Genomic DNA, 22130 nt, shown 5'->3' on the forward strand with positions numbered 1-22130 from the left:
GGTTTCACCCCACGCAGCAAGAGCTGCCCCTTTCCCTGCTCCCTCTGTGTCTGTGGGGATACTGCTGAAAGCCAGGGGAAAAGCAGCCTTGAAGCAGCCTTGGATTTTCTGAGGGTGCTCAAGGACAGCACAAGAGAAAATAATTATAACAATGATTCTGCACCTGTGGAGCACATGAGAGACATGATTGCTCTCATGAAAGCATCTTTACCAGGGTGTCACCTCTCTTGCACCAATGGAATCATTTCTACCCTTGCTACCATGAATACTCTATATTAGTGTATTAGTGTATTAGTGTAGTGTTTCTTTGGATAAAGGGCTTTTTGCTTTGTTGCTGTATTCCTTTTGCTGCTCCCAGAGCCCAAATGCAGGAAGAAATTAGGGACACCATGAGCCTGCACTCCAGGCATGTCTGTTCCTGTGGGTGGCAGCAGCAGCAGCCCCTGGGATGGGTTATTTGGGATACAGGCACAGGGTGAGCTGTGCACACAGCTCTGGGCACAGCCCCCAGCCCAGCCCAGCCCAGCCCCCTGTGTGTCACTGGAGATGGAGCTGCAGAGACCTGCCCTGTGTGTGCCCCAGCCTGTCCCCAGTGCCCTGGGCTCCCGGTGACACTGCCTGCAGCCCCTGCTCTCACATCACCAGCTGAAAGCTCACTCCTCTCACTGGGCACACTTAGGCCTCCCAAACTTCTTCCACAAGAGCAGGAAACCCAATCCAAGCACTCTGACCTGGATGAGCTTTGAGGCTCTGCTGTAAAGCCTGTTTGGCTTCTCAAGAACATGCTTGAAGAATATATTTGAGATGTGTTTATTCATGGATTTTTTTCTTAAAGACCTTGGCTTTTATTATGCCATCAAGGCATCAGGAATTAATGTTGATGTCACCATAGTTCAAATTATTCATTCCAAATTGGATTTATTGCTGGAAATGAATCCAGAATACTTACCATTAGAAATCCATTACTCTCAATGCAAACAAGAAATTAATCAAGTGAAGCACTACAAGTGAGGCAGCAGCAGAAATCCAGGCAATACAAAATGTATTTTGGCTCTTCACTTCTCACTTCTTTTGGGAGAGCTACTCACCCTGATGGCCCTGCTCATGCAGACAGATTGCAGGATGCTGCTCTTCAGTGGCCAATTCCCTGTTCTAATTAGATTAACCAGAACACAGGGAGTCTATGGTGAAAATTAGTTTGAAATGTATTTAAAAAAAAAAAATACCTAAGTGGAAAAAAACCTTACAACAATGATTCTATTTTAAAAGCACATGTTATTTCAAGGCCAAATTTCAAATTTCATTTGAATATTTTTAGAACTCTGTCATGCTCTATCTTCAGCTGGCAAATAAGTACCACACAGCTGCTTGCTCACACACACACCAAAACCTGCCATGGGATGGGGAAGGGAATGAGGAAAAGGTAAAGTCTGTGGGTTGATATTAGAACAGTTTAATAACTGGTAAAAAGTAAAATATTATAATAATAATAATAGCAACAATAGTGACAATAATAATAGTAAGGAGAATGAATAAGAGAGAGAGGAATAAAACCTAGGAAACCAAGGGATGCTCGATGCAGCTGCTCACTACCTGCTAACCCATTCCCAGCCCATCCCTGAGCAGTGACCAAACCCCCCTGCCAATCACCCCCAGTTTCCTTGCCTGGCATGATGTTCTGTGCTATGGAACATCCCTTTGGCAGCTCAGGTCAGCTGTCCTTGCCATGCATGCAGCTTGGGGCATCTCCCACTGGCAGAGCATGGGATGCTGAAAAGCCCTTGGTGTAGGATCAGCACTGCTGAGCAACAACTGAACCGTCAATGCTGTCATTATTCTTACACTAAATGCAAGACTCAGCACTGTGACAGCTACTAGGAAAAGAATTAACTCTATCCCAGCTGAAACCAGGACAAAGTCCCATTCTATTTAAAATAGTCAAATATCTCCTATAGGTAGTCACAACAAATCAACAGGAGTTAAAGGAGATCAGTTCTGCATTAGCAAGGTCTTTGTGTAGAGAAAGGTGCTCTGTGCCAAAGTCCCAAGGAAGTGCTTTTGCCATGAGAGCTGCTGGGTTTACATCTGCTCTGCAGGGGCAGAAGTTACTGCTGCCATTCCTGTTGAGTAGCAGGATTATTAATTGCATTTTAAGAAAGTATTATATTTCATTGTAAACCAAAAATGTTTCAACTTGCCTTTGTGGCTTATGCAGAAAATAACAGTCATTATAATTTTTTTTTTCTTCTTTGGGATTTACTAAACTTGCCTTTGTGGCTTATGCAGAAACTGACAGTTATTATGATTATTTTTTTTCTTCTTGGGGATTTATGAAACTTGCCTCCATTTTACAGTGTTTAATTTTTCTCAAACTGGAAATTTTTGTCAGTTTAGTATGTATGCAGTTTTTATGCATATGTCCCTCAGCTCTTCTAAGAAAACAGTATAATTAAACATTCAGATTTGCACTGCTCTTCATCATACACCATCTAAGTCTGGGGGCTTTTCTTTTGTTGAATTAATGGGATGTCACCTTCAGTTGTTTATGTAACATGAATACAAAACAGAAGGTAAATTATGTGTGATACTGTCTAAAACTGTATTTTTCCTTAGGTTTCAGTTATAAATAAGTCAGTTTTCTGCTATATATTATCTTTTTTCATCCTATCCCTAGAAGACAAAGGTGTCCCCAGTTTCCTGAGAAGTGCTGATTGCCTGGTCTAGTGGAAGATGTCCCTGCCTATGGCATGGGGCTTGGAACTAGGTTATCTTTAAGGTCTCTTCCAAACCAAAGAATTCTATGATTCTATGATTTTATGATATTGATTTAAATAGGAATGTAACTTTAATTCCAGTAGGGTTTATCTGCAGCTGTCATCTTTGTAGAACAGGAACAATTTTTCTAATCTTCTTGTGATACCTGGAAGTTTTTTGTTGGTCTGCAGTTGGGCTGTACCCAACACTTAACTGAATCTAACAGGTACCTAATTGATTTTGTTTCTTACCTAGAAATTTTTTTTTAATTTCAGTCAGCACATCAGATGAAGAGAGGAAAGTGGTCTGAAGATCTGAGCAAGGGAATGAATGGTTAGAAAAGCCCACAGTCTTTCAGATTTTCTTTGATTATTATGTCTGTGACTGCATCAAAAACAAATTTGACATTCTGGGTGTCTGTGGCACAGGTCAAGTGACAATATATCTCTTTATCTTGCTTCCTTATGTTCAAGTCTAGAAATTGTTTCTTGATGTAATTTGCAGCATCTTCAAATGTGTTTTGTCCTAATGGAAAGAAAAGTAAAAGCAAAAGAATACGCATTTCAACTGGTATGTCCTCACAACTGCAAAGAAACAAGAAATAATGTTTTCTACCCTTTTTTTTCTTTTCTGTCTATTTGAATTAACTTCATGCATTAGGTATGAAAATTTTGTATCTAAACTGGCTTTTCTCTGGCAATTTCTGACATGGCCTTATATATTCTCTTGCATCAACTGGGAACATCTGATGTTTTTTAATTTCCAGTAGACACTACTGTAGCATGAAAAAAGAGACAGACTTCCCTTATGGAAAGAGTTCTTAAAATAGGGACAAAAATCTTGGATGGAGTTTTGTGTGTGTGAGTGATAAGATACTGACTTGTACTGAAATGTTGGCTGAGTCCATCACAAAACCCTTCAGCCATCTGAAACTTTTAGATTGCTCATCTGCCTCTACCACCAATGGACAGAAATAAACATCTCCAGAGAGAGAAATGAACCCACCCAAGGATAAACAGGGTGAGTAGGTGAGATGAGTTGAATTCTGGCTGTGTCTGTCTCATATCATTCTTTCATGAGAAGATGCTTGGGTAAGGTATTTAGTATTTAAAGGGTTATATATAGGTGTTGTGAGTCAAAGTCTCAGTGTTTAATGAATGGCTTACACTAAACTTCTGAATGTGTTTTCTCCTGAACACTCCAAACTTACCATTATACTCAGGAAAGCAGATATTCAGGTGAACTTTTGTTATTTTCTCTTGAAAGAGGTCTTTTTTATTTAGGAACAGCACAATGGAAGTGGCTGCAAAGCACTTATGGTTGCAGATGCTGTTGAACAGATGAAGGCTTTCGTGCATTCTGTTCTGTTGAGGTGCAAAAGGTAAACATGAGACTGATAAATCTCATCCTCATATGTCATTTTTACTGCATTGTTCTTTACTGGAAAGAACCACTGCAGTGCAATAGCCTTTAAATAGTTATCAGAGAATGGGAATGTACCATCAGAGAGCACATTAAAACTTAGAAGCAAAAAGGGCTGTTTGTCTGTTCTGACTCACCACTTCTTTATCTTCCACCAGAACCATGTCATAGGCACTGAGTGCAGCACAGAATATGATGCAAGTGACTCCTTCAAAGCAGTGAATCCACTTTTTTCTCTCTGATCGTTGTCCACCCACATCAAACATCCTGTGCAGAAACAATCACATATGTACAATGTAAAGGACTAATAAGGATGTACTCATGCTTTTAATGCACAGAGATCAAGTGGACATGAATGACAAACATCCAGCTTTTCCAAATATTAGTCTGTTTCTACCCCAGCAGGTCGAGGAGTGCTGCATGTTGTTACTCATGGCTTTATACTGGATATAAGATGAAATAAAAAGCCTTATATCCCTGCATGTAGGATTAATACTCAGTGCTTTCATGTAGCACTTTGTGCTGAGGAAGTGGGGCTCAGTGCAGGCTGAGACTTGCAGGCTAGGATTTATTTAGGGCAGAGTTCTGAGACTGGATAAAAACCCCTCAAATTCAGTGTCCTTTGCTACTTCATGTTTTTGCTTGCAGTGACCTGACCTTGACCAGTAAGACATATGACTGAAGAACAGTCACATATCAGCCCCTGGCTGTGCCTGAGTAGATGCTGCCTCTGGTCCCTGCCCTGCAGTGTTCTCTGAGCTCCCCACATCACCTGCATCACACCTTTGGAGGGTCTCCTCCCTGCCCATCTCATCAGCTGCTCTTGAGCAACAACTCCTGGAGAGCAGGAATCCCTTCCTTTGTACACTGGGATTTGTAGGGCTGTCCTTCTCTGCCATAATTTCCTTCCACCTTTGCAGGAATTGCTGCTGCCTTTGGCCAGTGTCATATGAACCTTACAGGGACTCTCTAAGGGGTCCAATGCCAGCTGGGCACCTAGCTGAGCCCTTAGCCTGAGCTTCCAAAACTCCCACTTACATTTGCAGTTCTTCAGTGGTAAGGGCTAGGGGTTTGTTTTCACTGTTTTCCTGAAACAAAAGTGCATTAGAAAGCAGGGAAAACATAAAAAACCCTGCTTTATCCTGCCCTTAGATTTTATGTTTCCCAGTGTGCATGATGACTTTTCTGTGTACTGCCTGTTGTTGAACTTAATACTGTAAAATCTAATCCCCTGTTGGATTACCCCCTCCTTCAAGAATATGTGTTAGATCTCTGATCCTGCAGTATTTGAAAATTAAACACAATCCAATTCTTACAGCAACAAATATAACAGGATTCAGTAAGAAACAACCATGTCAATAGTGAACAGAGCAAGAATAATTTCTTACCAAAACATTGCTTTTTGCAGTATCTTAAACCCTTTGTTTCCTTCACCATCAACAGTGCAGTACATGGTAAAAAATAATATTTTTTATAATTTTTCAGACTTATTAGAAAAAAAAATGAAACCCTTTCCAATGCTTACAATGAACTGTTTCTGCAGCTGAGGAGTAATCAATTTTTTTTTTCTGCTACATTTCATCTTTTTTTTTATTGGGTGTCTATAAAAGTGAATTAGTTTGGAAATTGAGAAATTGTTGTGGAGCAAGTTTTTGATACAAATAATGGCATTCTTCCAAGCATATCTTCACTGAGTTCAGAAGGTCTACTGAAGAGTGGGGTCAGCACAAATAAAGTATCTTGACTTTTGTGTCTGATTAGTACTCAAAAGTCATGTATAATTACATGCCTTTCTTGATTTGTGGTGTATAGCTCTGAAATCAGAAGAGCACATGGAAACTAAATTGCACTGAACTAGCAAAGTAACCAGTAAGCAAGGAGCAAATAAAAATCAATGTTTTCTGTGCAACTGTAATTCAGTTCCCCGAAGCAGTACCAGTGTTTAGACTTTTACTGCACAGATACAAAATGTTTTCTGTCTCATTCGGTTCAGTAAAGGGTTTAGTAAATGAGGCATCTGTTCGTGGGTTTTTTGTATCCCTGTGTGGCTTGTGACCTGAAGCCCCATCAGTACATCAGCCAAGACTCACTCCGAATGTGTAAATGTCCCTCTCTTTATAGAGGTTTCTGTGGTACTTATCAAACTTGGTGCAGAGACATCAGGATCCTCCAGCTGTTCTGCATTTCTATGGCACTGCAAAGCAGCAGCACCTGGCTGGTTAACACGGATTTATAATTGTTCTGCAGCACTTTAGCAGCTCAAACCCCTCAGACTGCTTTGTAATGATTTTACCCAATATAACTCAGCTGCCTGAAACCACCAATGAGTTTACTCACATAACACCACTGTGATGCAGAGAGGGTGAAAACAGTGGGGTTTGTGTTTGTGGTGGCATTGAGAGCTTTCCTCTCTTTTGCAGACACTTGGATAACTAAATTCCCAGTTGTGCTGCATTTCAGCTAGACCCAAACACTAATGCTGATATTCTCATATCAGGATTTGTCAACGAGGATTTCCCTCTGGTGGTTTCTTTCTCCACCCTGAACTTATTTCTTACATGGACTGTGATTGCAACCAAAGGCATTCACATTTTCAGTGTACAAAGCTGTCTGGAAATACATTAATCAGAGAAAAAGTAGGTGATGTCCACACTGCACTGTAGCATTCGTGGGCAAGTAATGAATTTTCATGAGTGACCAGGATATTGATATATGATAATAATTTATTTGTGAGACATCTACTCAGAATCTCATTTTGTATGTGCAATCTCTGTTGTGTTAAAGCATATGTATGGTAGCATAAATAGTTTGGGGAATGCTTAATTGGCACATGAGGAGGAAGAAAGTAGCCAAATGAAAAATATAAAAGTTATAATCCTCATGCTTTAAAAATCTGTCTGTCTCTACAGGCAGTTTCTTGTCTAGACTCCATTCCTCAATATGCATCCCAGCCTTTAAATTAATAATTAAATAGGTTTCAGTCCTCAGAGAAAAGCATTATAGAGCTCTGAAATGATAATAATTCATTCAAATCCATTTTCATGAGCAATTAGATGTTTTTAATTGGTTCACCAAGCATAACTAGATCTTGGATATCTGAAAGTGTAAAACATTTCATTTGAATTTCTCAGAGGCATTATTTTCAAAATTTTTTTCTGAACATTTTGGTTTTCATCTTAAATGAGCATGAAGACATACTTGATAATGCTGAAATTTCCCACAGGTCAGAGTTGGTTTTGGTTTTGGTTTTGGTTTTTTTGTTGTTTTGGTTTGGTTTGGTTTGGGTTTTTTTGCCAAATGTAGAGCATTCCAGTGTTAAAAGCTGTTATTTCCATTCTCAAAAGAAGAGTGAGAGGTTGAGAGTGTGTGCAAATTGGTAGACATCAAATGTTTTTTGTGTGCTCCTAAAGACATTTAAGTAGGCAAAGTACTGATAATATCTTGCTTTTTCAGCTGTGTAAAAATATTAAATAAGCCTGGATTCAATGATATCACAATATCAACTGTGTTATAATAACTCAATATCACAATATCAACTGTGTTATAATAACTCAATAACTCAATAATAATTATAATAATAATTAAGAAAATACTTAACAAAGATAAACCCCAAGACAACTGTAAAAGTGGCTTTCATACCTGAAGTTTAAATCCTTGAAAGAAAACTGAGTCTCTATGATGCCAGTTGTCTGCACTCGGGAGTGCAGGACATCTTGTTCAGTAGGGACATAGTCTGGCATTGCCAGCCTGTCCAAATCGTTGAGGTAACTGGGGAGAGGAAGGAAGAAATGCTGGTTGGTGAATTCAAAAAGTGAAATATCCATTACATTATCACTCCCCACTGAGCCACTTTTAAATATGTTATTTATATTACACATTTAAATACAATACTCTTGGTTTTTGTACAACTGAGTTCCACAATTTAGAGCCTTTTTTTTTTTTTTTTCTTATATAGAAGTGTAAATGAGTTGCACATAATAAACATCTTTCTGAGAAATGCAGCTAAGGAAAATCCTTATTTTCCTTAGGGATGCTTGAAAACAACCTTGTCAGCAAAGGGATTTTGGCCATTTTCTCTCAGCAAGTGGGAACTGGTACCTCAGGGGAAGAACCACAAGCATCCTGCAGAAGCAGGTGCATAAGAAATCACCTCAGACTGGTTGCAACAGCACTTTTCTTCCTAAGTGAAAGGGAGGGCATCATATTTTGGAGGAATTCACTTGTTTTCCCTGTAGACCTCTCAATTTACAGCAAGAAGTTATATGGTCATTTAAAAAAATATATTTTTTAGTCAAAACCAAAATCTTCAATGAAGCTGAGGATCCCCTGGGTGAATATTCCAATGAACCCTTGAAAAACTCTGGATTATCTGCTTTTACTTCTGGTGTACAGAGACAAAATCTGCATTATATGAGAACCCTAACCAGATCTTTGAAGCCTGGTTTTGTCCAACCCTTCTCCTGTCACTTCACAGCTTTCTTTAAATTGTTGGGCAGAGCCTCTGAATCCTGGGGTGGGAATCTGTGTAGAGGGGTTAGGAGTTAACAAAGCAAAAGAAAAAGTGATGCCTGAGTAACTTCCTGCATTTTAGCTACTGATATTCAAATAAAGACCAAAGCCAAAGGCAAGAAACCACTCAACAGATGAAGGATTTTCAGTGTCCAGTTGGATCCATACATCCTACATGTAGCCTCGTGTCTCTGACAAACAAAACACTGTGTCTCTAATGTCTGTTAGGCTCCATGCCTTATTTTTTCTTTTCTACACTAAATCTGCCCAACAGGAAGTTCTGCTGCTCAGTTTAACCAGAATCTTTCAAAAAAAGCCTCACAGATCATCATCCTTATGTGCAATATTTAATAGGTCTGTAAGCTAAAAAAAAAAAAAAAATAGAAGAACAAAATAAAAAAGCCAAAATCTTTCATTTGGATATTTCCAAGTAATGTTTGGAAATGGGATTTTCTTATTTTAGTTTGAATAAACTGTATCCAGTCTGCAAAGGGTGTTGCACCTGATCTGAGTAATTCGATGATTTCCCATTATTTGAGGCCAGGAAACAATCTGTTGGGGAAAGAAAAAAATCCCCAAACAATATAACTCTGTTTCTCTGAGTAGGGCCTGAGGCAAACTCATCTCATCTCATCTCACCTTTGTGAAAGGCAGAAACAAAAGACATTTTGTTATTTATAAAGCATGTAAGCACTAAAATAAACATTCAAATATAAAATAAAGTTCTGATAGCTCTTAGCCACAAATGCCTAAATTAAATTCAACACAGCCAATTTTAATTGCATAAAAAATTAGACCAAGTCAATTATCTAGTTAAAGGAGCAGGAGGCAATTTCAGGCTCTTTCTAGAGCCCTAGGCAGCTCCAAGGGGACACTTAAGAGCATCTCTGCACTGGGAAGGGAGGGAATGGAAACTGGCAGCTCAGTAAATGCTGATCTTTCCTTGGCTTGGATGGGTGACAGGACTCCTGCTCTGAGAGGAAAATGACTGAGCTAGCAAGATGCATCATGTACTGCTGGTAGCTGCACAATGATGTGTAAAGTCACTTTATAATCCCAGTCTTTCCCTTTCCATACCCATCATTCCATTTTAAAACATAATTAGTTCCAGGTGAGTCTAATGGAGAAATTCCAGCCGAATTTGACAGAGAGGGAATTTTTCTATTATTCAGAAGATGTCATTTTTTTTTCTTCAATTGAAATACACAAAGGAAAAGCAGTGATAAAACTTCATTAGCATGAATTAATAATGAAAAATCTCAGAGAAGATAACCTCAGAAAGTCAGAGTTAACACACTATTAATCAATATTCTTTGTAGGAGCTGATTCACAGGCACTGAGAAACAGGGTTTTGGGTTTAAGGAAATTGAGCTGCAGCATTAGATGGTTGATTGACTGTAGCTGACTTTGAACAGGTCATTAGAAGCCCAGTAGCATGGGCAAAGAGTAAGTTGATTTTAATGGTTCAGAGCCAAAGGCTAGAATTTTAGAAGCATCAGTTATCAAAAGATGAAGACAGAGAAGTGGGATTTTCAAGAAATTAGCAGAAATGTTCAAGCAGATGAAAAACATATCACTGTAGTTGTTTTAATTTAGGTCTAGAAATAAACAATAACTACTGACACAATCTATATTAACCTCCTTAAATACTGAAATCTATTGCAAGTTTAAACAGGATAAAAACAATAACAATGAAAGGGAAATAATTTAGGTTCTGCTATCTTCTTTGTAGACAACGAAATCTAATTTGCCAGGCAGAGTGTACACAGGAGTGTTAACTGGTAAACAGGGTTTAATTTTTTTTTTTTTTCCATTTTAGTGGTAGTTTTCCTTTCACTTATTATTAGCTTGTTCTGGGTTTTTAGTGGGAATGGCAGCAGAACCTGTCAGAAGGGTTATGTTGGAAAAGAATTGCTCTGTACCATTATAATAAAAATACAATGCTGCTATAAAATAGTGTCAAATTAAGCACAAATCAACATAGGCAATATTTTCTTTGTTTAGGACTCTTGCAAAAGGTCTTCATTCTTGTTTGGAAGATATAAAGAGATGAATAATTTTTAATATTTTCTCTGCATATTCCCTGCAGTATATCTACAATTATTGAACTATGGATGCCTCCAGGTTGCTTCCTGAGGTCCAACACGCAGGAATGTCCTGGAGAAGGGACACCCAGTCCCTTGGAAGGCTCAGCCTGCAGGTGCCCTCAGCCTGCAGGAGGAGCTCCAGGAGTGGGGAAGGCTCCAGCTCCAGGTCTCAGAAGATGGAGCTCAGCTGGAGCAAACCTCTGCCCCAGGTCTGAGCACTCTGGAGGCTCCGACCCAGGGTCAGCTCCTCCACGCCCTGTGGAGCTGAGTGAGAAGGCAGCAAGCAGGACTGGAGCCTGCCAGCACAGCTGCAGGAGCAGCCAAGCCAGACTCCTGAGAAGTCTAAAGCACTGACTACATCTGAGGTGAGAGATGTGCCCAGCCGGACAGAGGTGGTGCTTTGTGGGGCTGGGTGAGCAGCCCCAGCCCTGCTTGTGTGTCTGGCAGCTGCCAGGGTCAGAGGGAGCTGTGCTGAGGCTGGGGAGCAGCTGCAGTGCCCAGTTCAGGATGGTGAGCACCAGGGAACGCCTGTCCTGCAGCCGGGTCAGTTCAGAGTGAGAGGAATGTCACATTGTCTTTACAAACAAGCTGCAGATCTGCTGGTAGATAGAGTTAGCACTAAGAGATAAAAGAAACAATGGGATGGATTCCACTGATTGATGAATGGAAAAAGAGATTTGCCTTTACAAACAAACTGCAGGTTCGCTGATAAATGAAATTGGAAATCGGAAGATGAAAGAAGCAACGGGGAAAAACTACGAATTCTATAAGAATTAAAAATTAAAAGGAAGGGTTATACATTAGAGGGGAATCCCAGGTGTCAGGTGTTCTGGGAAGTCTGTGCCTCTCAAGTACCTCAGCCAGTGGGGAAAGAGAGAGGGAAAAGCGGCCGGGAAATTGGGATAACAAGGGAGGTTGCGTCCTCCAAAACTTTGAGAGATCCCAGGGGAATGCCCCATGGCCTCTCCCTTTATTCGAATAAAGCAAATGTCCTTTTTGGACACAAACCTCTGGTGTTTGTGGATTAATTTTCCTGACAAGAGGAAAGCTTTCATTTTTCATTTGCATTTAGCATCTTGCAACATCTACAAAGCATCACTCTAGGTGAAACCTATTCAAGTAATCTTTCCCTAATTTTGTCAATCTTAGAAATACTCAGAGGGAGAATACACTTTTTTTTTAAACCATTCAAACAAACTCAAAGAAACAAACCATTTCTGAAACCGTTTCCTCCAGCTAAATATTTCTGATGTATTCTAAACCTTAGCCACAATCCCGTTTTCCCTGTGGGTGAGCAGTGCTGCCAGGCTGTTCTAGAAGGGACACAGCTGTTCTAGAGGGGGCACAGCTGTTCTGCAGTGTCCCCAAGCTGTTCTGCAGTGTCCCCAGGCTGTTCTAGAGGGGGCACAGCTGTTCTGCAGTGTCCCCAAGCTGTTCTGCAGTGTCCCCAGGCTGTTCTAGAGGGGGCACAGCTGTTCTAGAGGGGGCACAGCTGTTCTGCAGTGTCCCCAGGCTGTTCTAGAGGGGGCACAGCTGTTCTGCAGTGTCCCCAAGCTGTTCTGCAGTGTCCCCAGGCTGTTCTGCAGTGTCCCCAGGCTGTTCTAGAGGGGGCACAGCTGTTCTGCAGTGTCCCCAAGCTGTTCTGCAGTGTCCCCAGGCTGTTCTAGAGGGGGCACAGCTGTTCTGCAGTGTCCCCAGGCTGTTCTGCAGTGTTCCAGGCTGTTCTGCAGTGTCCCCAAGCTGTTCTGCAGTGTCCCCAGGCTGTTCTGCAGTGTCCCCAGGCTGTTCTGCAGTGTCCCAGGCTGTTCTAGAGGGGGCACAGCTGTTCTGCAGTGTCCCCAGGCTGTTCTGCAGTGTCCCCAAGCTGTTCTGCAGTGTCCCCAGGCTGTTCTGCAGTGTCCCCAGGCTGTTCTGCAGGGGGCACAGCTGTTCTGCAGTGTCCCCAGGCTGTTCTGCAGTGTTCCAGGCTGTTCTGCAGTGTCCCCAAGCTGTTCTGCAGTGTCCCCAGGCTGTTCTGCAGTGCCCCCAGGCTGTTCTAGAGGGGGCACAGCTGTTCTGCAGTGTCCCCAGGCTGTTCTGCAGTGTTCCCAAGCTGTTCTGCAGTGTTCCCAGGCTGTTCTGCAGGGGCACAGGTTGTTCTGCAGGGGGCACAGCTGTTCTGCAGTGTCCCCAGGCTGTTCTGCAGTGTCCCCAGGCTGTTCTGCAGGGGGCACAGCTGTTCTGCAGTGTCCCCAGGCTGTTCTGCAGTGTCCCCAGGCTGTTCTGCAGGGGGCACAGCTGTTCTGCAGTGTCCCCAGGCTGTTCTAGAGGGGGCACAGCTGTTCTGCAGTGCCCCCAGGCTGTTCTGCAGTGTCCCCAGGCTGTTCTGCAGTGTCCCCAGGCTGCTCTAGAGGGGGCACAGCTGTTCTGCAGTGTCCCCAGGCTGTTCTGCAGTGTCCCCAAGCTGTTCTGCAGGGGGCACAGCTGTTCTGCAGTGTCCCCAGGCTGTTCTGCAGGGGACACAGCTGTTCTGCAGTGTCCCCAGGCTGTTCTGCAGTGCCCCCAGGCTGTTCTGCAGTGTCCCCAGGCTGTTCTGCAGTGTTCCCAGGCTGTTCTAGAGGGGGCACAGCTGTTCTGCAGTGTCCCCAGGCTGTTCTGCAGGGGGCACAGCTGTTCTGCAGTGTCCCCAGGCTGTTCTGCAGTGTCCCCAGGCTGTTCTAGAAGGGGCACAGCTGTTCTGCAGTGTCCCCAGGCTGTTCTGCAGTGTCCCAGGCTGTTCTAGAGGGGGCACAGCTGTTCTGCAGTGTTCCCAGGCTGTTCTGCAGGGGCACAGCTGTTCTGCAGTGCCCCCAGGCTGTTTTAGAGGGGGCACAGCTGTTCTGCAGTGTTCCCCAGGCTGTTCTGCAGGGGCACAGCTGTTCTGCAGTGTCCCCAGGCTGTTCTGCAGTGTCCCCAGGCTGTTCTGCAGGGGGCACAGCTGTTCTGCAGTGTCCCAGGCTGTTCTAGAGGGGGCACAGCTGTTCTGCAGTGTCCCAGGCTGTTCTGCAGGGGGCACAGCTGTTCTGCAGTGCCCCCAGGCTGTTCTGCAGTGTCCCAGGCTGTTCTAGAGGGGGCACAGCTGTTCTGCAGTGTCCCCAGGCTGTTCTGCAGTGTCCCAGGCTGTTCTAGAGGGGGCACAGCTGTTCTGCAGTGTCCCCAGGCTGTTCTGCAGTGTCCCCAGGCTGTTCTGCAGTGCCCCCAGGCTGTTCTGCAGTGTCCCAGGCTGTTCTAGAGGGGGCACAGCTGTTCTGCAGTGCCCCCAGGCTGTTCTGCAGTGTCCCAGGCTGTTCTAGAGGGGGCACAGCTGTTCTGCAGTGTCCCAGGCTGTTCTGCAGTGTCCCCAGGCTGTTCTGCAGGGGGCACAGCTGTTCTGCAGTGTCCCCAGGCTGTTCTGCAGGGGGCACAGCTGTTCTGCAGTGCCCCCAGGCTGTTCTGCAGTGTCCCAGGCTGTTCTAGAGGGGGCACAGCTGTTCTGCAGTGTCCCCAGGCTGTTCTGCAGTGTCCCAGGCTGTTCTGCTGTCACCTACTATGCGGCCGAGTCGCTGAGCTGGAACTGAGCCGCCCTGGCCAGGCACGCCCGGGTCCCGCCGTCGCTCCACAGGCGCCTCACCAGCTCCACCAGCTCGCAGGACAGGCTGCCATCCTCCAGGCTGGCTGCCATGGCACACAGCTTCCTTTCGTCCTCCTAAAGAGACATTTCTGTAAATGTTGTGCGAGCTCTGCCCCTTCACCTCCTTGAAGCTGTGCTTGGTGTATCATGAGTTACAACAGCAAAATGTCTCGTTTTCATTGTTTTTTTCCAGGTTATTGTACTCGCCTGTGAGTGTAAACATCCTTTTATAAGCTTACTTCCCTTTAGGTAGTGCCAAGGTTAGGCTGAAATTGTGATACACAGTGTTTCCATCTTTTTATTTTATTTTGTTCATATAAGGGCTCAGTTTCACCTTGCCATAAGCATTCACAAATAGTCCAACTTGGATGGAAGGCTTTTATATTAAAAGAGAGTTATAGGGTACCAAAAATTAAATTAAAAGAAAACATTTAAAGTTAAACCTATTATAACTATGCCAATGAAGAAATCTATATCTAAAGGTGTTTTTGAATGTGTTTGTAAGAAAAGATTTCTAGCATTAGACCCCAGTAAGAAATGTGACAAAGTGAATATAACTAATGAATGCATTTCCCATATGTGAGGAAGAAGAAACCTGTACAGAATAAAAACCCAAATATTTAAAATATATTATTCTGTATTTTCTTCCTTTTGAAATCAAATAAAAATATTTTAAATAATCTATTTCATTACAAATATTTCTTTTCAGTAGTTAGCAGATTAGGAATTTACTGCAGATAAAAAGCATGATTTAAAAAATGTAATTTGATACACTGACACAGCAAGGGATAATTATAAAATATAATTCTTTCCTAGTTGCAGAAGTAGACAACTCAAGTGACTTGCAGTCAATAGTTGCAAAAGTACAAATTGGATTCTGACAGATACTGTTTTGGCAGGGAGTATGTTTCATTCAAAACCAGGAAGCATCTTTGCAAAAAAATTTAACAAATTTATTTTAGGAATATATCTTTACGTCTCAAGAGGAGCTGCAGTTTATGGAAACTTTATAAAAGTCAGAGACAGATCAAAAATTAAACACTACACTGCAATTTTTTCTGGAAGAGAATTTGAGTAGGCATGGAGGGAAAAAAAAAAGAAATTGAGTGGGCATGGAGAAAAAAAAAAAAGTGGGAAATAACCACTAGAAAATTGCCTTCAGAGGAAGGAGGGAGGAGGACAGCAGGATAATTGTCCTTCTGCATGAAACAGCAGCAGCTCCATTTCCATCTCGTGCCCTCCTGCAGTGCTGGGATCAGCAGGACGAGCCACCCTCTCGTGTGTGCCCTGTGCTCGTCTCCAGGGTGCACACTTGTTCAGCTGCAAGATAAGGCTTGGAACGTTCTCTGCCTCAAGATATGACATATCACGGAATGATTACAGCTATCCACCTACTAGGCTGCATTTGTAGGTTAATAACCTGCAGAGAGAAGCCTTGAGCTCAGAGTCTCCAGGTGGAGAGGGTAAATGTTCATTGATTGTTAGGCAAAAAAGGGCAAGTGTGGATTTTGGTGCTTACATAATAAAGGGAGATAGCAGCAGATTGAACTCATCACAAACCTGATTTGTACAATTTTTTTGTTTCTCTCTGGCATTTACAAAGACTTCAGATGGTTTCATACTAAAAATAGGTTGGAATGATGTTTTAGAAAGAAAAATCTACTTCACTTCCCAGAACAGATGATCTTTAAATTAAGTGCTAAGCCCCTTTCCATATCAGTAAGATGTATTTGCAAGCAGACCTGGAGCATGGATAAGCACATTGCCTTTGGGACCAAGATAATCCCAGTCCTTGAATTAGATGACTTTGAGCAGCTAAATCTGGACCAGAGCACACAGCAAGAACAAAGTCCAGCTGAAACCAAAGCTTATATCAAAACAACTCAAGCTTATTGATGACTTCTGATTTTATGGGAAATGCAAGCTAAGTTTTTGGAGGGTTTTGGAAAAAAGGGAAATGTTTAGTGTCAGTTCAAATAAATGTGATCAAAATTTCTATTTTCTCTAAAAAATCACATCCAGGTTGCTCTTGTGTCATTCTGGGGGAAAAGAGGACAGGCACTGCAAGCATTCCATAGAGCTGTATTCAAATGTTCTCCTAGAGGCCTATTCTACAATGTGTGCTGATTTTGGGCCTTGTTACACTTGTTTGAATGATTTGTGTTCGTGGAAAACATTTAATTTCTATTTTGTCCAATGCTGGTATGAGCTTTAGTAACCTCTGAAGATTTTGTTTATCATTTTTTAGGTCAAAGTATCACGTCATTATAATGAAATGTAGACTTCTGGAACAAGTAAAGCTCTTTCAGATAAGCAGATGTTATTCCCTCCAAGATAAACCTCTAGAGATTAAGCAGAATTTGCCAAAACTGGAATCAACTGATATTCTGACCAGCATTTGAGAAATTCTCAGCAAGAATTGAATTACAGACAGGCTAACAGACTAAATCATATCAGGGAGAAGAAAAGTCTTTGCTTTATTTCTGTCCTTGAAAATTCAGTGTGATTGACAGAAGATAACAGGGATTCTTCCTGTGGCTTTGCCTCCATCTACCTGTGCAGAGGGTTGGTGACTGTGTCAGGAATGTTGGACTCCACGTCCCTGTGGTGCCAGTACTGCCCCCACACAACAGGAGCAAAGACACACTGAAATAAATGCTCCCAACATGTCTGCATGACCTTTCCTTACATGGCTCAACCCCAAGGTTTGGTCATAAAAGGAAAATATTTTTTACATTTCTCAATAGCAATAAATAAGTGACTAAGCAGCTAAGAAAAGGGTCTTTTTTTTTTTTTTTTTTCTGTTTTTTTTTAATGTCTTTGCAACTTGAACATTTCTTTTGCAGCAATCAAAATGGTAGTTTAGACAAAGATTAGACCCCAGGGATCAATTAAAAATAAATAAGACATTTTGTCACATGTAACTCGAATGGCACTCAGTTTCCACTGTCATAAAGAAAATACTGGATCATCTTTGTTCTACTAGTCTCTAATATTATATTTAAACAAAAAAAAAAAAAAAAAAAAAAAAAAAAATGTGTTCCAGTGCCTATTTCAAGAGAAAGGGTGTCATACTCACAATTCTAGCAGGGTTTTCATAACTGATTCCCAGCTTAGTCATTGCTTTCACAATAGCAAGGATAGACTGCACTGTGTTACTGTAAATGATAGGTCTGAACTCCATGCGCTCCTGGTAGGTGAAACCATCTTTATGGATGATCCTGGTGAAAAAAACAACAAAAGAATTATGGGATACATTAAAAAATAATTTAAAAAAAGAAAATAACGAAAATTTAGGTCAGGTTCTTCTGTGGTCAATGTGAGAAAGAACTGAGTCCATTTGGCTCTTGGAAAAGCATTTCTCCATGGTTGATCTGCCTGTTCTGCTAGAACAGGAAAACAGCAGTTTCTGTCTGTGTGAGGTTAATTGTCTGCACCCAGTCTGAGTGAATAGGTGCTGGTTTTTCCTTCACAGGTTAATCTAAAACATGGTATGAGTCTAGAACAGGAGCCAGGCTCATCCCTGGAAATACAGGGCAAGATGTATTTCTGTACTTAGATCACAAACGTTTTATTGTTGGAAACCACAATATTAATAATGAATTGTCATTGCTTGTTCAGTCATTCTGATTTTTATCCAGAATCTTATGTAGATAGAAAAATTATCAGAAAAAATGTTTCAACACTGGGAGGCACTTATCAAGAAAACAAGAAAAAATAATTAATACTTCTTTGTTCATCAGCTACAGTTTCTAGTTATAGCAATGTCTTATTATCTCCAGGCTTTGGAGACATACATTTTACTTTGGAGGGAAAAGAATCTTAGTAATCAATTTCAGTAATCTAATTCTGACAGAGGAATTAGAATTTCATAATCTTCCTTGGCTGGAAAATTACATTGGTTAGAGCTCTCCAAATCAGTGTGCAGATTCTATCATGGCTCAGAGACATCTTTTTCCATGAGTTGTGAAAAAGGATGAAATCTTCACCCACTTTGGCCTGGTGTGCTCTCAATGGACAGACACAAAACTGTTTTGGGTGCTGGAACCAAGGCTCTATTCCTCCTCACCTCAGCTGGGCAGAGATTAAGACTATTAATACAGGATTTTAACCCCATCTTGCCTGAGATACACTCTGGGGAGAGCTGTCTAAGTGGCCAAGTCAGCCCTGTCAGAAAATAATCCACTCCTATACACACACACTAAACCCAGATGACAACTGATGTGTCTTAACACCTCTCTGATTTATGGATGTCAGAAAAATCAAAAGTTGCATTCCTGTGCCTGTAGGAATAGCATCTATAGGAAAAAAAGTCTCTCTAAAATATTTTCCCAATCATTTCTAGATCAGGAAACTCTATGAACTCTCTTTTGAAGCTTTATTTTGTTGGGGGTTTTTTTGTTTGTTTGTTTGTTTGTTTGTTTTTTCCTTTGATGCTGTTTTAATCATGAACTCAAATGAATTCTGTGAGATTCAAAGGAGTCCTATTGAACCTGGGAGAAAGAAAACAGAGGATCTCTTGGAGCAGAGACCCCCCCATATTAAGGATGCAGTCTTCTGAGGTTTTTATTCACAAAAACAGGTCTTCTCATCAGATAGGTTGATTCAGTCAAAACAGGCATGATGAGTTACCAAATATTTTGCTTTCTGCTTTTCATTCACTGAAATATTTGTAGAAGCTTCATACTGCTAAATAAGAGCACAGCACAGAGATACATAACTTGATTTTAAAAAAAGCTAGATTGCACATTGGAAATTATGCAGTTAGAAGCACAGAGCTCCAGAGATTTTTTTTTTTTCTTTTTAGTAACTCTTGTAACCATCCTTGTCTTTTTATGCTGCAAAGGCCTTGCAGCATATCTATATTTTGAGCATCAGAAAGTATTTTGTAAAGCTTAGTGGATGGATGTAACTTTGATTAAGACTGAAAATAAGGTGATTTATTAATTAGAAATTTATGTTATTAGTCATAAAATTACTATGATTTTGTTGGAAACTGTATTTTCAGCAAAATTATTTCTTTTGTAAGCAGTCATCAGTGTTCTTTAGCAAATATCATGCTTCATTGAAAAAAATTAACTAGTATTGAAGGTTTTAACAGAAAAAGGAATCCCCTAAAGTCCTTGGTTGTGACAGAAAGATGACATTTAATATGAAAAAATACAATTTTTATGAACAGTTTTCCCGTAAAATAATTCATATTTGTGATCAATTTGACATCTCATAAATGCACAAGTCTTTAACTCTCAGCTTTGCAGTGTTCTACCCCTCCTCCATTCTGTTAAAGATTATCAGCCTTCTTAAAGTTCTCAGTTCAGAGGAACATCTTTAATCTGCTCCTGCTTTGAGCACAATACACCTCAATAGTTTGCTGAATAGAAAGGGTCTCCTGAATGGAGCTCAAACCAGAAATAAATTCATCTACTATTTAACTGGGTAAAAAAAAAAAAAAAAGGTTAACAAAGCATTTGGTGGATGGTTCTGAATCTGCTTTATTACAGTATGAGCTGCTTAAATAGTGGAAATTTCTTCTTGCAACATAATGTTTTTTACTTTACTCTTCAAAATGCATTGGTGAAGATAATAGATTGGTGAGGGAACTTAAGTACAGAACAGTATTTCTGATTTCATAAACAGGTTGCTTGATTTTTACACAGGAAGAGATTGCTGCTTACAAAGTGGGATCAAATCTAAACAGCTGCAATCCCTGTGCAATTTTTTCTGTATTTGGATGGGTTTAGAAATCAGACCTGGACCTCTCTATGAAAATAAGACTAGACACAACGGCAATATTTTATCAGGTTGGGCATTAAGGGAGGACATTTACCCTCAGTGTAAGTATGATCCTTTGAATTTTGGTGGATTATTAATTTAAACCAGATACAAAATTAGCATTTTGGCTACTCTTAAAAGAAAAACGTATATGAATTTAGTTGTAACCTGTTTTACTATATGTGAAATTATTATCAAACTAAATTGTAAATCACACACACACATAGAGAGATTTGATCTTCCTCTGAAGCCAAGGAAAGTGAAATTCCTGACTTCAGTCCATGAGGCACCTTGTGCACTTTGAACAACAGCTACAAGTATTCCTGCAGTGGATTTATGATGCAACTCCCAATATCTCTGTAACCAGATAGTCAGTCCAAATTCAAACAGGGATTTCTGCATAGGAACTTGTACAGACTGTTTGTTTTTTCCCCCAGATTGATTATTGTATAAAAACTCTTTGTGTTGATATTTTCCTTACTAAAAGCAGTTCTTACACCATACCCATGGTGTCATGGGTAGCAGCTGCTCACTGTGCAGGCTGCTGGCTGCTCTCCCCTGCCCTATGGGAGACCTTTTTTTACCTTGGCAGGAGCTCTGGAGACCAAGGATGATATATAGAGGCCAAGTTGGGGGAAAAAGCCCCAATGAAACAAACAAAAAAACTCCACTGAAATAACCCCATCCCCCCAAAAAACCCAGGAGGAAATTCCTCTCTGCTGCATGGTGCAATGTGAATATTTTGATATTTGCTCTTGTAATACAGTGAAATCAAATGAAATTGATAGGGGAGAGGATTCATACCAGGTATAATTACACTGTGGAACTACTTCCTGTCGAATGCTGTGGATGTTTTTAGTTTACATTGGTTCAGCCAAAGATCTGGGAGGAATTATTGATGATGAGGTGAATTAACTGGGGGCTACTGGTGCTGTCTCTGGTTCAGGATGGCTCCAAGGCACAGATCATCAGATTCTGCCAGGGTATCCAGCACCAAGTGCTGGCTTGGCTGGTCTGATGATCTGCAGACATCCTTCACTGGCACCTGCCAGGTGGATCAGCCATCCCTGCTTGTCTCAGTGCTGTTCCCACCACCCTAACTCCCACCAAAGCCAAGGCAGCAAATTCCCTGTCTCCATGCAAGGGCCCAGTGCATGATTTGGCCATTCAGATTTGACTACCAATCCACCTGTGTCTCAGACACTTTGTGATTTTCTTTATAGCATGTTTGAATGGAAACTTGATTTGAATGTTGTTTCTTTGCATTTTATTCAAATAAGCGTAAACATTGTAACAAGACTTGAGCTAGACAGCTTATACTACAAATGCCAAATTCAACAGCTGATATGCATATTCAGATACTTACTTCATTTGCTTTACAATAGTGCTCTTTCCTGACTCTCCAGCACCTGCAGAAGGGGAATGTTGAGAAGGTATGATTGATAGATGAATAAGAAGCAAGTATTAAAAATAACTCTCTGGAACACAGAATTTTCTGTCTATGAAGAGAAGTAGAGATGTCTTAATTCCTCATTGTATTAAGTATAAACCCCCCATAATGTCCATTTGGGTTTAGAAAAAACGAAGTCTGGGTAAAAGTATTGATACTGAAAAGGAAAGAGACACTTGAAGTGAATATTAAGTCAATTAAAGAAAATTACAGAACTTTTAATTCTCAAGTATATAAAATATGGATAATATTTTGATTCCGTCTCTGGCAGATGGGCAGGAAAACATAAACTGAGTACAGCCTCCCATTTATTAACTGATTTGCAGCTGCTCTTTTAAAGTGTATTCTGACCTTTTGTAAGCCAAGTGATCCAGCTCCATGCCCTTTAGCCTGCTTCCATGAGCAACTGGAAAACCAGAGTGTAAGGACTGACTTGTGGTCCAGCTCATGATGCAAAAGCACACAATGAGCAAAAGACACTGTTTTTTGTCAGTTCCTCTGCCATGTG

General features: G+C 41.1%; 1 protein-coding gene across 1 annotated transcript; it reads right to left on the bottom strand.

Moving 5' to 3' along the window:
• Window positions 1-876: 876 nt before the first annotated feature.
• On the bottom strand, window positions 877-21650 carry LOC130248551 (guanine nucleotide-binding protein G(t) subunit alpha-3-like). Its single transcript, XM_056482395.1, has 7 exons — window positions 21539-21650; window positions 17480-17621; window positions 14318-14475; window positions 7816-7944; window positions 4314-4443; window positions 3965-4118; window positions 877-3279 (listed from the first exon to the last, which is right to left on the bottom strand). Exons 1-7 carry the CDS (start codon window positions 21541-21543, stop codon window positions 3089-3091), a joined length of 909 nt encoding a protein of 302 aa, XP_056338370.1. The 5' UTR covers window positions 21544-21650; the 3' UTR covers window positions 877-3088.
• Window positions 21651-22130: the final 480 nt, after the last annotated feature.

The sequence above is a fragment of the Oenanthe melanoleuca genome, chromosome 1A, assembly GCF_029582105.1.
Source record: "Oenanthe melanoleuca isolate GR-GAL-2019-014 chromosome 1A, OMel1.0, whole genome shotgun sequence".
In the NCBI taxonomy this organism is placed as follows: Eukaryota; Metazoa; Chordata; class Aves; order Passeriformes; family Muscicapidae; genus Oenanthe; species Oenanthe melanoleuca.

Bases quoted from the DNA above. Each gene is read 5' to 3' on its own strand.
- LOC130248551 (XM_056482395.1), bottom strand. The intron at 14,476-17,479 runs GTGAGTATGACA...ATGTCTCTTTAG, and splicing joins ATGAAAACCCTGCTAGAATT to GAGGACGAAAGGAAGCTGTG. The intron at 7,945-14,317 runs GTAGGTGACAGC...TCCTCTCCCCAG, and splicing joins CTCAGCGACTCGGCCGCATA to TTACCTCAACGATTTGGACA.